This window comes from Oxyura jamaicensis, chromosome 5 (genome assembly GCF_011077185.1).
Source record: "Oxyura jamaicensis isolate SHBP4307 breed ruddy duck chromosome 5, BPBGC_Ojam_1.0, whole genome shotgun sequence".
NCBI classification, from domain to species: domain Eukaryota; kingdom Metazoa; phylum Chordata; class Aves; order Anseriformes; family Anatidae; genus Oxyura; species Oxyura jamaicensis.
The window spans coordinates 37,980,987-37,994,795 of record NC_048897.1 but is presented as its reverse complement, the minus strand read 5'-3'; the positions used below and the strand labels follow the sequence as shown (position 1 = coordinate 37,994,795).

At 38.1% G+C, this 13,809-nt stretch overlaps 2 protein-coding genes across 12 annotated transcripts in view; one reads left to right on the top strand and one right to left on the bottom strand.

Moving 5' to 3' along the window:
* Positions 1-7,301, top strand: part of GPR68 (G protein-coupled receptor 68) — a 23,579-nt gene extending 16,278 nt beyond the window's left edge. For 4 of the 5 annotated variants that reach the window (XM_035328079.1, XM_035328080.1, XM_035328082.1 and 1 more), the window contains one exon: positions 3,418-7,301. In XM_035328079.1, the coding sequence (XP_035183970.1) occupies positions 3,560-4,633 (1,074 nt within the window). In that variant the 5' untranslated portion in view covers positions 3,418-3,559 and the 3' untranslated portion in view covers positions 4,634-7,301. Of the gene's footprint in view, positions 1-2,703; positions 2,788-3,417 lie in introns of all 5 variants that reach the window. The other variant, XM_035328081.1, reaches the window with a different exon arrangement.
* A 1,364-nt stretch (positions 7,302-8,665) lies between these two features.
* DGLUCY (D-glutamate cyclase) overlaps positions 8,666-13,809 on the bottom strand; it is a 41,962-nt gene continuing 36,818 nt past the window's right edge. For all 7 annotated transcript variants that reach the window (XM_035328073.1, XM_035328076.1, XM_035328071.1 and 4 more), the window contains one exon: positions 8,666-9,124. In XM_035328073.1, coding sequence (XP_035183964.1) covers positions 8,981-9,124 — 144 coding nt within the window. In that variant the 3' untranslated portion in view covers positions 8,666-8,980. The remainder of the gene's footprint in view (positions 9,125-13,809) is intronic.

The window sequence follows — 13,809 nt, the reverse complement described above, 5'->3', positions numbered from 1 at the left end:
AAGAAAACAGCCAGGCTCCATCCTATTACTCAGTCTGAGCTGAATAGGCTATTGTCAGTGGTTCTGTGTTAGCTCCTTCGCCATCGCCAGCAGACAGCACTGAAGGTGTGAGCTGCTCTGCAGTTCACAGTGCAGGGTGGGAATCGTGCTTTTGTCAGCAGCTTGGGAACGAAGGGGGTTGGAAAAAAAAAGAACCTGCTGTTGAATTGTCAGTGAGTGATGAATGTTGGCTTATTTAAACCAGAAAAAGTCAAGCTCTCCAAAGCCCAGAGATCCTTGGCTTTATTTTTCATCCAAGAACAAGAGGAGTGTTTGGAGCTCATCTACATGTTTTCTTGCCAAGACTGGGGCTTAGGTAGGTAACACTGAAAAGACATGGGCATATGAAAGAGAGAGCAAGAAATCTTGCCTGGAAATGTCTGTGGACTCGTGATACCGGAGGTGTTACATAAACTAAGCTCTAAAAAAAAAACACACAGCTGCACTATTTCCATATTAAAGCTGTCTAAATGGAATGCCTGTGTGTTCCCATCCATAGCTGCTTTCAGCTTTATGATTATCTGCACCCCAGATGTTTTTCTTACAGCAACTTTTTTCATTTTTCTCCTCCTACTATCTAGATAGTAAGTAATGAGGGAGCTATTTCTCTTTCCTATCCCCTGCATCACCTTTCCTTCAGTTTCCAATTTGCCAGGGAGCTGGTAAGTTACTGCGTATTATAATCCTAATAACAGAGTGGTCTTTAAAGGCTGTTCTTCCGCAACATCTGTTGGACACCCTCATTGCAATGTTTTGATACCAGTCTTGATGAAAAAGCATGTGGTTTCATTCCTGGCCAGTACAGAGCTATGTTAATGTACTTGGTTTGTGGGGAAAGAAAGGGAAAGGTAAACTACCTTTATATTTCCCATTTGGCTACTGAAACTGTCACTGGTGAGGCACGAGGTGGTCAGAGTGCCCTGAGGTGGCTCAGAGCCCACACACTGAGGACGTTGAAACAAAGGAGGAGTTTTCCAAGCTCACTTCGTCCACAGACCAGAAGAGCAGCATAAAGAAGCTGTTGTGCCAAGGAGAGTCTGGACCTTTGCAACAGCCAGCCAGCACTTCCTCCAGGAGCAGGAAACATTACTGTAATCAGAAGTGTGTATTATATTAGAACAATATCGTATCAATAAGACTTTTTCCGTGTCTTTCACATTCTGCATTCTGGCAAGACTTTTAAGCTAAGCAGGTATGAATTTTACAATCATGTTCTTCATGACATAAATATAACTTAATAAAAACAGCTTGAGTTCTTAGAGGAAAAGAAGCATTTTCAAAAAAACAGTGCAACTGTGGAGTACATCTGCTTTTTCTCATACTGTGACCCATTGGCCTACTGGGTAACACTGAAAAAACAGAGAGCTCTCGAACTATGAACATATAAAGACAGTTCTGACTCTTGAAAGGTATTGACAACCTTCAAAATACTTTCTACAGTCTTTTAAATTATTAATTTGGTCTTATCAGCAGCAGCTGGGCACTGACTGGATGCTTTTAGTTGTTAGGTTAGATGATGGATCCCAGATTTTTAGGCATTTTAGGCTATAACTGGGTATGACAATCATTCTGCGCAGACCAACTCTTACCTGTAAAAGTCACCAAATTATTATAAAGAAATTGTACTAAATACAAACTGAAATACAATTGTGCTTGGCCTGGAGCCCTGGAATGGAGAAGATGAGGTGGGATAGCTAGGCTGTCTAACCTGTCTCAGTGCAGATTCTGTGCACGCTGCTCGCAGGCATGAAGCCAGGCCTCCTGTAGACAGAAAAGCTGCATGGCAGTTGTGCAGCCCCTGAGAAAGGCACAGTGTGCTGGATGGTGATCGAGGAGAGAAAATGCCCCCTAAGTAACAGTCCTTTGGTAAATCCACATGTAACTTCAGGGATGAATTTCTGTACGCACCTGTGATGCTAACATTGTCATCACTGTTCCACAGGGAAGGTTGTGGCAAGCTCTTGGAGCAAACCTCAAACTAAACCAGAAGTGTCAGTGACTGGGCCCCTTCCGCAGCATTTCTGCTGCCGTGCTCGCTGTCCGTGGTCACTGTTGTGCCAGCCCTGGTGGAGGGGCAGTCTGAAGGAGCTGCGGGAGAACAGGAACAGCAGAACAGAGCTTGCGCTGGGCTAGACTCGACCAGTCTTTTGCACAAGCAGTTTTGGACATTTTAGTAGTTTTGGAGTTGATGGCAAAGAAAAATGCAAATTAGGGTAGTAAATGGGAAAGAACAACAAGACTGTATCTTTGTCCCTGACAATGCTATCTCCTTTTGAACCCAAATTAACCGAAGCTTTATGAAGAACATACAAATTGCTAGCCGTACTGAAGTATACGCTACAACTGCACATTTTTGGGTAGTGGTTCAAAGAACTAATCTCGCTGTCTTGCATCGTCACATAAAGTATACATCCCCCTAAGACTGGGGCACGGTTTGCCCTGCTGTTTTCCAGTCCTGAGCACTTGCGCCAAAGTGACTGAACATACCACATTAGGTGATAAAAGGGTGGATATGATGCTTTGTTTGGTCTAGGGTTTAATCACTGTGGGCTGGCTGAAGGCTTAACTCTTGTCCTGGTTGAACTGGGTGCTAACCCGTTGTCAGCAGTGATTTTTATAAGAGTCTTAAACAGCAATATTTTAATACGGAAAATGTTTGTACAGGCACGTTTGGATTGTAGAAGATTCTTTGGGTGAAAACAATCCTTCACCTTCAGTGTCGATGAAGTGGGAAGATCATGTGCACAGGTAATGACAGGTGGTTTTAGGAGTCTGTGGCAAATAAGGAATTTGTAATAGCTTATCTTATAAGACTAAGACCATGGAGACATTATGCCAGATTTTTAAAGTGTCTTTCCAACAGACAGCTTGTTTTTGGGACTGTGTTTATGCTTAACTGTAAAAGAGACTGCTAAAATTTCCAGTTTATTCATCCTGATGGGTTGAACTGCATATTCTATGGCATTTTTTATCTAAAGAGAAATTTAAGTAATGGAAATTAAAAATCAACTATTTTGTGCACCTTGCATCCCCTAAGGAAGTCTGAGTGAACTACTGCTTTGCCAGAGAAATATTTCCATTTTGAACAGATTGGATTACTGCTTTTGTGCCTCATCTGTAAAAGAGAGATGATATTTCTTCACCTTTTAGACACTCATAAAGCTAAAGTGACAAATGTTTGTAAATTGCTTGGAAATTCTTTGACAGAAAATTTTGTTTATGTGCACAGTACACAGAGTTACTTGTATGAATCATGATTTCCCAGACAGTCTATCAAAGACTGTAAGAAAATTTAGTACTAGGAAAACACATCTTACTGAAAACTGATGATTTGATAATGATATTCTTCCTTAAGATTTTCATGTGTTTTACCACCAGGTTATTAACATCCTGCAGCGAGTCATCACTTCAGCCTAAACTTTTTGTGGATGAAATAAGTGGTACATGAAACTGGATGAAATTAAGTTCTACATCTATTCATTTGGGACCCTGATGAATTATACATGCTGAGAAGTAGAAGATGATGAATTCCACAAACAATGCAACTGAACAGTGTATTATTGACCATAATATCCACCAGACATTATCCCCTGTGGTATACATATTTGTATTTATAATAGGCTTGCCAGCTAACTGTCTGTCGCTGTACTATGGGTACTTACAGATCAAGGCTAAAAATGAATTGGGTATCTACCTTTGCAATTTGACTGTAGCAGACCTCTTTTACATATTTTCTTTGCCTTTCTGGATCCAGTATGTTTTACAGCATGACAACTGGACCTACGATGAACTGCTGTGCAAAATCTGTGGCATCCTCTTGTATGAGAATATCTATATCAGCGTGGGCTTCCTCTGCTGCATCTCCATCGACCGCTACCTAGCAGTCGTGCACCCTTTCCGGTTTCATCAGTTTCGGACAATGAAGGCTGCTATGATTGTGAGTGCTGTTATCTGGACCAAAGAAATAATGACCTGCTGGCTTGTCTTTACACATGGGGAGATCAGTATGGATGCCGAGAGCCACGTGGTGTGCTTTGAGCACTACCCCATCAAGGACTGGGAGCACAACATCAATTACTATCGCTTCTCTGCTGGCTTCCTTTTCCCCTTCTTTCTGCTGGCCTTCTCTTACTGTGGGATTTTAAGAGTTGTCCACAAGAGTCATGGCACTCAAAAGAAGAAGAAAATCCAAATTAAACGTCTAGTTTCAAGCACTGTCTTCATTTTTTTAGTGTGCTTTGGACCGTACCATATCCTACTTGTAATTCGCAGTGTGTTTGAGAACAACTGCTCATTTGCTGACAAAATATTTAATATTTACCATGCTTCTCTCCTGTTGACTACTTTTAACTGTGTTGCTGACCCAGTATTGTACTGTTTTTCCAGTGAAAGCACTTACCATAACTTTGCCAAGATGCGAGACTCTTGTTTAACATGTTTAGGATGTCTAAAGACTGAGATGAAAGAATCCTACCAGCTGAGTGCTCCAGAAACTCCCAACAGGCCACAACATGAGCAACAGCCAGGGTTATTACAAAAATCACGTGATACTGAAATAATGGAAGACTCTTCGATTAACACGGGCTATTTATAGCATTCATCAAAAAGGACACTTGTGTAAAATCTCCATGTATGACTGTATGTATCCATCTGATTTATCCGTGTATTAAACTGTTTTACCTCCCAAAGGCGTATTAGCAATGCAATACAGTGAGGTGCCCTTAGCTACAATCATGTCTATTGTCACTATGGTACCACTCAAAACCAGCCCACTGGCATTGACTGAAATAAGCTAGTACTCATGGTGTGGTTCTTTAACTGCTGTCTCTTTGCAGGATCTGGAGAAAAAAAAATCTCAACAATCTGTTGAAAAGGTTGGAGACAGAACAAATGTGCCCATAAGTACTTCTGAAAGGAAACTATGGATGCATTTCTGCAACATATTATGTACTTCTCTGAATTAACTCCTTCTCCAGCTAGTTGAAAGGTGTGCAGAGACCTTGCAAGAGCCAACTTGCTAAAACAACTCATCAAATAATGTGAGATGTTCTGGGACAACAGGCACAAGAAATTCAGCATCTGCTGAGACCTTCAGTGTGTGGATTGAATGTTGAAACTCGTCATAAGGCTTCTATTGACTTCCAGAGGTATGAGATCTCTTGGCTCTGATTGGGATAAATAATTCAGTTTGTTGACCTGGAAAAGAACAGGAGGTCTGCAGTACGTGCGGTGCATTTAACCCGTGCATTTCTCTGAATGATTGTCTTCAAACGTGAATTTAATTGCAACTAAGTTCTACTGAATCTTGTTAAGATTTGGACTGTGTCCTTCCAAATCTGTGTATCTTGTGCAGCACAGACCATGCAGGTAAATAATAGTGGATTTGTCAGTGAAACTCCTGAATGGATTCTGCTCAAACTCTGTTTTCACTAATAGATATTAGAGCTTAGGCTTTCGTCATTGTTCAGTAAATACAGTATCAGAAATATGATGTGTGAATGATCCATAATATGTTCTGGTTTAGACAGAAACAAAATATAGGAATAGCTGGAGACAAGCATAGTTAAAGATGAGGTCATTGTGCTCTATAACATTGTTTCTACAACCAAGTCCTCTCTAGTTTTTAGTTGGTGGTGTATTCTTATATATACTTTCTACTAATGAATCCCATTTTTTTGTTATCTCATCATAATTTCTCGTATCTGTAACTGTTACACCATGGATATTACCTCATTCTTTCACTTATTCTATAATTTCAAGCATTTCTGGAAACACCTCTCTGTCTCTGCAACCAGGAGTTGATAACAAGCAGCAGTAATTTTTTTTTGTTTCTTTTTAATGTGAAAAGATTGTCTAGACAGACCTTCTGTACCTGGTATCTCAAATATGTCGCTGTACACAGCCTCGCTTGTCTGTGTTTCTTAAAAGGCAGCATGTTCTAAGAGTTTTCTGGAAACCACCCTGAGAGTGCAGTATTAAAGTAAATAGGCGATGTGTTTAATAAATAATGTTTTTTATTATTTTCTTTTTATATTTGTTCATTTTGAGTTTGAAATAACTATCTTATGGCTTTGGCTCACAAGATTCTTTTTGTTAGACTACAGATCCTCTCCTCTGCTTTTGCAGAAAGGATTCATGTCCCCACTCTAAGGAGGGGATTAGGTTTGCTTAGGTTAACATTTGCTTTGTTTAATTCTTTTACATTTCTTTATACTTAGACCACTCACCATGCTGGATTAATTACCTTATTACATGCATTTTTCTTCCGACTATCAGTGCTGTTTAGCTTTACTTTCTGTTAGTCTTTCCTCCAGTCTCTCCAGTCTGCCTGTATCAGCTGGGTTGGAAGGCAGGGACTGCCGACTGCCATAATCCATCCGTGTACGTTGTTAAAAACACAGCCAACTACTCAAGCTCCCACGACCTGACGTTCTGCAAGACACACACATGGTTTGTTCTAAGATGAAACATTTGTTGCCCTGTTTACGCTTTACTTCTTTATAGTCACCCATGTTGTTTAAATTAGCTGGGGTGCAGAGCATGCCATATTACATGCAATTGCCATCTGACAGATTAAGACTTACTTCTGTTGGTGCTTTGTTGTGGTCAGCTTTTGGTCAGCTGCTGCAGTTTAAATCAGATGGAAACTTGTGTAACGGTCCTGCTGCAGTTATCATCATCTAGCCTGCTAGCCAGGCGGGGAGGGAAAGGTTGCTCCTCCCTCCCACCCCAGCACGAAGTCAGGATTTCATCAACTCTTTCTACATTGCAATGGGTGGGTTTAGGCTGCAGAACTGCGACCACTATGGGAGGAAAGTAAACCTCAGAGCTTTTCTATTTCATCCTGAACATAATCAAGGATTGCTAGAGATATATTACATATTGGCATTGGGTTAAATACGGGGCTTGGGACTGCACAGGAGAAGGGATTTTAAAAATGCACGTTAGAGAAAAAGACTAATTTGAGAAAATTATTGTTTTGACCAAACAAAATCTGACAGTTAAAACTTGTATTTTGGAAAGAAAAGTACAAAAGTTTATTAAATCAAGTTCATTTGATGAAAGTCAGTGTTTGGAAAGAATAACATACATCTGTTAGTGTAACAGGTCACTAAGCATGTAGCCTGCAGAGAAAGAAATCACCTGACTCTTCTGACTCTTTATCTGAACAGGTATCTTCAAATTATATCAACTTCACTTTGTGGCTTCTGTGCACCAGTGAATGTATGCCATCCTATGGGGTTACTGGCTTGGGCAAAAAACAAAACAAAACAAACAAAAAACCACCAAAACAATCAAACAAAAACACTCAAGTATTCTTACTGAATATTTTACTTAATGGTTTTAGTTGGATAATTTTGGAGACTGCTAATGGAGCTATGTTCTAATCGTGAGATAGTTTCACCGCAGTGTCCTTCGAAAAGGTTTTAAGTACAATTAATAAAAAAAAAAAAAAAAAAAGGCTGAGCCATAAATTATCCATTGGTACTTTTGGCAAATCTGAATGTCCATTCTGGTGTTAAGATTTTCTCTCATACATAATCAACTGTTGTAGATCTTTACAGGCTGTGTATCCTCAAGGAAATCAGAAGATTAATGCTCTAAGTATGCTGGTGTTTGTGGTACAGACTGATTTTTCTTATTCTCAAAGTGTTACATGTTTGTCTTAGATAAGAAGGAAAAAAAAACAAACAAAGCTCACCTGCCAGAAAGAATAGTAGATATAAGACATTGCTAGCTGTTGAAATGCTGTCCTTTGGAAAAAGCAATGGGCAAACAGAACTGCCATTTGGATGCTGTTGAAGCACAATAGCTTGATGCTCTCCTTTTGTACCATTATAATCATTTTATGACAGGTAAAGCATCAGAGCCTGAGAGGTGCAGTGCAAAACAGAGCCTGTCCTTCCTGCTGTGAGGACTGACAGCTAGCACATCTTCAGCCCAGACACTCATCTTGACGTAGTAGCACAGCTTTCAGTGACGTAAGTCCGGCACAGTTCTCACCTGTTTGTCGTGTGCTGGTTCGCTGTTAGTAGGCCTTTGAGATGTAATTTATTTTTTCTTTACTTGGTCTCTCAAGAGCTGTATTTCTATAACTGGATTTCATTTAAATATTCATTTACATTATTTTATACTGAATGCAAATGTTCTTTAATTTCTGATGGTGCTTTTCTAAGCATTATTTTTTAATCACTATGTATTTAACTCATTTAGGGTATCCTATTGTTAAGAATTAGAAATCTACAGTATTTCTGTATTACCCAGAAAGGGACAAAATGTTAAACCTTTTATAAATGGTAAATTACTGATATGAAGGAGGCAAACAGTGCAGCCTACCCTTTACGTGGCAAGTCTGCAAGGCTGCCCTTATTTTCATTGCAGCCCTCCCCTTGTCTCCTCGCACTTCCACAAATGACCCACTGCTGCAAGAAAACAGTGTTAGAAGAAGAAGTGTGCAAGGGAGCTGTATTTAACAACTTTTACTGCTGTAACACTTACTGTTTTTTGTTTTGTTTTGAATACTCCACTGCAGCTGTCTTCCCCACCACAAAGTATTTTTATATCCAAGTTGCTACAAGAGTAACTTCCTGTTGCAGTTACCAGGTTAGTAAAACAGGAACAGCAGTGCAATCATGTTTCATTTTAATGAGAAGTTTTCTTCGTAAAAGCCAGATCACCTCCTAGTACATAATATCATTTAATATCCATTATGAAATTACAGAAAAGAAAGGTAGACCAAATCATCATGATATCTCCTTCCGGCTTCACCAAAACATTATAAGGGCAGTAATAACAGGTTGTGCATGGGCAAGACACCAGAGATAAAAAGTCCAGTACTAAATAGACAGAGACTCATCTTTTTCTGATCTTTTTTACGTTGTAAGAGCCTAGGAAATAAGAAAATAGGAGCAACTCCTGATCTGGAAATCTTACAGGGCAGTTACTGCTGCACCTCCTGCAGCAGCTTCTCAATCATAAGCGAGTGGGTGTCGTAGAAGGGCAGCCCGTCCACTTCCATTTCTAGACTGGCAGTTTTTCCACTGCGGATCCCGTGCTGCACAAGTGCTTTCAGAAGCTTTTCTTCCTTAAAAGATAAAGAAATATGACATAATTAATATCCTGAATCAGACAAAAACATTCATCGAGATCTTAGTTTTAAACCTAGGGAGCCTCTGACCTCATCCTCCATATTTATTTTGGATAGCAGTTTGTGAACACCATTTTTCTTCTCTACGCTCCCTCAAACAGCACGTTGGTGTCAATGCTGAGTGCCTGATTTCAAGTTCCTATATTGCACAAATGTGAACCAGAGGAACCTCCACCTGAAGTATCTAAAAAAACTACCTGTTGTTTCCCTAGCGGAGCAACAAGCTGCAGATGCATTTTTAAAGGAAAAGTACAGAGGAGGAAAAGGGTATGTCACGGGAAAAGGTTAACAAGAGAACCTAACTGGGCTGCACAGTCTCTTTCTTTTCATGAATATTCTGTGATGACTACACGCCTTTTGCTCTCTATCCTCTTTTTCTATTGATTTTATGAGAATTCTGGTCCCTTAAGAAAGGAATCGGGGGAAAAAAATACAAACCTGAAGTTGCTCTTTCCTGGAATTCTTTGAAGTAATGTCTAATTTCCTCTGTTTAGAACTGCAAACTCAATTTTGTGTTTGTAACTGTTATTTTCTTGCTTAACAGTGGTGTAAGCAGATATAAAGCATGTTCCAAATTGAGCTGTTAAAGTACACAGAGGGATCAAAATCCTCAATTGTGACCTACGGGCCAGTTAGCATTGTGAGATGAAAAGATGGGATAAAATCAGCTCTGAAATAACACTACGTCTATCAGCAGTGAAATTGGAACAGCATGGTTTCAAATGGACTTATGTGTAGCCGTTTTGTCCCCTCCCAAAAGTTTTTCTGAAAAGCCACAGCCTCAGTAGCAGCATTGAAGAAGAGACAGGCCCCTCTCTCTTCTCTCCGGTAATCGTTTTTGTGAAATTTCCCAGAATCTCAGAACTTAGAAACCTCTTCCCTTTTGTGAAAATTTGAACCTCCTGATGAATTTCAATGAACCTTACACATTCCATTTACCGTGGTAGTTATAATAAAAAGTCCTTCAGTGCATAAATTGTCTGTTCTTTTAGGAATCTTTGAGAATTCTGGAGACATTCAAAATGTCATTATTCTAGATCCTCTGCTCTTCATTTGACATGAAATGTACACATTAAAACTCTTTATATAAGGTCTTAGCATTTTCTGTAAAGATAATTTAATCCTCAAATTTTGTTAATAAAAATCTAAGAAGAATAAAAAGCCTAGTCACATCTTCGCTTCCCTCCACCCCTCCCCTAACGTAACTTACATAATACCGTGACGTAGTCATATACATATCTTTTTTCTTCCTTTCTCAAGAACGTCTTTTCTTTCTATGGATGCCTTATTTCTAAGAATGCCTCTTCTGGTCTTTTGGTCTGTTTCATTTCCAGTTGTGTGAGACCCTACTACGATGGAAATGGCTACTACCATATGAAGCCCTACCAGTGTCCTTGACAGACAGCTCTATAGGTTCAAATACTTCTTGTTTGATATTCCCTACAGTAACATTAGCAAAGTCCTTTATATCCTGGACACAGATGAATAACCAAAACATTGCAATGTTAAAATGTCTAATGTTTTCTTATTAAATATTTTGTTATGCTTTATTTATTTCATTTCTAGGAATACTTCTAAACCATATAGAATATAGTAGCTTTAGATCTGAATTTATACAAAACATGGTTGTATTTTACATACTATCGTACATGGCCAAAATATAAACATTTCTGACAGAATCAAAACATACCTTACATGGTCATTTAGCAGAGAATTCAGTATAACTTGGTAACCTGCTTCTTGAATGCACTCCTTATAAACATTTATTTTATATTTCCTGGTAATGCATCCTACATCTTAGCTGTAACAAAGTGAAATGAGCCACTCTTTTTTTATTAAAGAAAAAATAGCTATAGTTACACGGTGTCAGTCTTGACATCATGTAACAATACAGCAATGATACAGCTATTTAAGGAAATTACCTGAAGACACTCTTAGTATAAAAAGCACTACCTTGTCATTTATCAGCAGCTTATATCATGCATGATGATACATATGAATATATGAATGCAAATAGAAACATCTGATCTTTCTGCAAAGAGAGGTTTTGTCTTGGCACTGAGTATCTATATGCAAAGTGCCAAATTACATCTCCCATGTCACAAAAGAGACACCTGAATTGGATAAGCAAAATTTCATTTCTTATTTTGAATGGTTTCTCCTATATATTTACAGGCTAGAGTTCTTTGGTCTGCTTACATAGGGAAAACAGGCTTAATATTATATAACTATGCCTGATAAACTGTATTCTCTCATCAAACGTTACTGGTTGCACTTGTAAGAAGCATACACAATTTACACTATGCTCGAAATCAAACCAGCGTCGGATTAACTGACACAATCTTGATTCAACTCCACACCTGAAAGGTAGGTAAAGACCGTTTAGATCAAATTATTTCTTATTGATCAAGGTGTCAGCAATGACCAAATGCTTCTCAGTATCTCTTATTAAGATATATATAAGTAAGAAGTCATGCACTGAGAAAAATCTTAGTACTTTGTTGGGCAGGAACGGAGAGTGCCACAATTCTGGGTTTTGTTACATTGCAACCCTGATATTGCTTTAATGTGAGGCTGGAGAGAACCTTTGTACTTGAGGGGAAGTCTTCTTAATTTAGTAATTATGATCTATGGGTTTCATGGAAAGAATGCCATTTCTGGAAGAAAAACAAAATGTGCTAAGAAAGCTGTTTGGTACTTAGGCACTTACTCAAATGTCTTCTTTCCAATTACAAATACACAAATATTAACACTGAGGTGGGTATGGTGGTGCTTTTTATCTTACTAGGGTAATTATTACAACATTAAAAGAAGCTGTACTGGGCAGAAAGTAGCCATGTAAACCATAAATGGCCTGATTTTTTTTTTTTTTTTTAATTCTAATAGAGTATATGAACACTAATGTATTCAAGCTCAGGAAATCTTCTGCACTGTTTACTGTTCTATGATTTATAATTAAAGATATAATCTCCTCTTGTCAGAAGATTTGTCATTTTCTTTCTTCCCACAAAACTATTTCCATTAATTTTATCTCAGTAGATTTTAGTGTTGAACTTTCAGCAACTCATTATTGGGTCATTATCAATACTGCCTGCTGTATAACTTAGTAAAATAAAAGCAAGAAGGATTTCCTGTATACAGTATCACATTTAATGGCAGTATCTCGTTACCAGGAATTTTGATCATAGTAGTTTTTTGGCTATGTAAATTCAAAGGGAAAACAAGTAGCTGTTAAGTCGAAAAAAATAAAAAGTGAAAAATAATTAATCTAATGTTGGAGCTGTCTCACATGTCAAACGGAAGTCAAAGGTAAGTATATATGACTAAACTAAAGGTTGGGATCAGTTTCAGTTTTATATTCTTTATATGAAAAATCAAACCAGCAACAATTACGAAGTATGAATTACTCTAAAATGCTTTGTTGAAATTTCAGGCCAAACACACTGTTATCTCAGTAGAAATACTTCAGTGTTGCTGACAGTACCTATGCTGGATGGAGTACATTTTGCTTAGCATTCTTAGAGGTCACATGCAATACTGTGTATTTTCCAAGTCCCTGTAGAAGTACTCTGCCAATAAAACTGATTTGAATTTCCGCAGTTGTTATAAATATGGTGGAACAATCCCTACTTATCACTGCATATATTTTTTTTAACACAGACAAGTTGAAAATAGATCCTTGTGATTAGCAGGATGCTCACAGATCACAGTTATTTCTGATCCCTCTTAGTTATTTTACTTTTTCTCAGTCTGGAACCTCTGCATTCCCAGCATATCACACTGTTCAGAGTTCCATTAGTCAAAATGCATTTAAAAATATTCCTCTGCAAGTATTTCTCCATCTTTAATTCAGAAATATTCAAACTTAATTATAGAAAGCTTCTAACATAACTAAGAAATGTAGAACGATCAGAACTATGGAGTGGCTTCAATAATTATGATCGTGACTTTTAGTTTTGGAAGAGAGATGTCTACGGAAGAATACAACAGAGATTTATAATAAGCATGAGCACTGTTAAGGAGATGAACAAGGCATTTTATCACTGTCTCACAGTACAAGGCAATAGAACAGGTTTACAGCAAGAGCACTTTCTTCAAACTCTCAAAGACAAAATGGAGGCCAGGATATCAAATGCTTCACAAACAACTGAGACTACCGTGACGATTTAATCTTCTACTGGATGTTAATCAGAGTGGTCTGCTACAAGCCTCTAACTTGTAACTCCCTGATGCTGGGAATTGTAATTCCACAACTATCTGATTTTTTACTCCATCCTAAGCATCTGCTACTGCCCACTGTCAGAGACAGGAGACTGAGCCAAATGGACCTCTGGACTGAAATACTATGGAAGCTTTTAGACCTTTACACAAAACAAACAAAAAACTGGTGAAACTCTAACGAGGTTTAAGGACAATTTTTTTTTTTTTTAATTTAATATACAAAATTTTATAGTAATTTTAATGCAAAATTTTTACAGATCTCCAAATTTAACTTAATTATCAAACATCACAATGAAAACCTCTATTTTTAGTAACATACTCATATTTAGCAGAGAGCTAAGACTGGCAGTGGCATTTTGGAAAAAGTTAGTAGTAGAACATAAGAATTTTTTCTTCTGAAG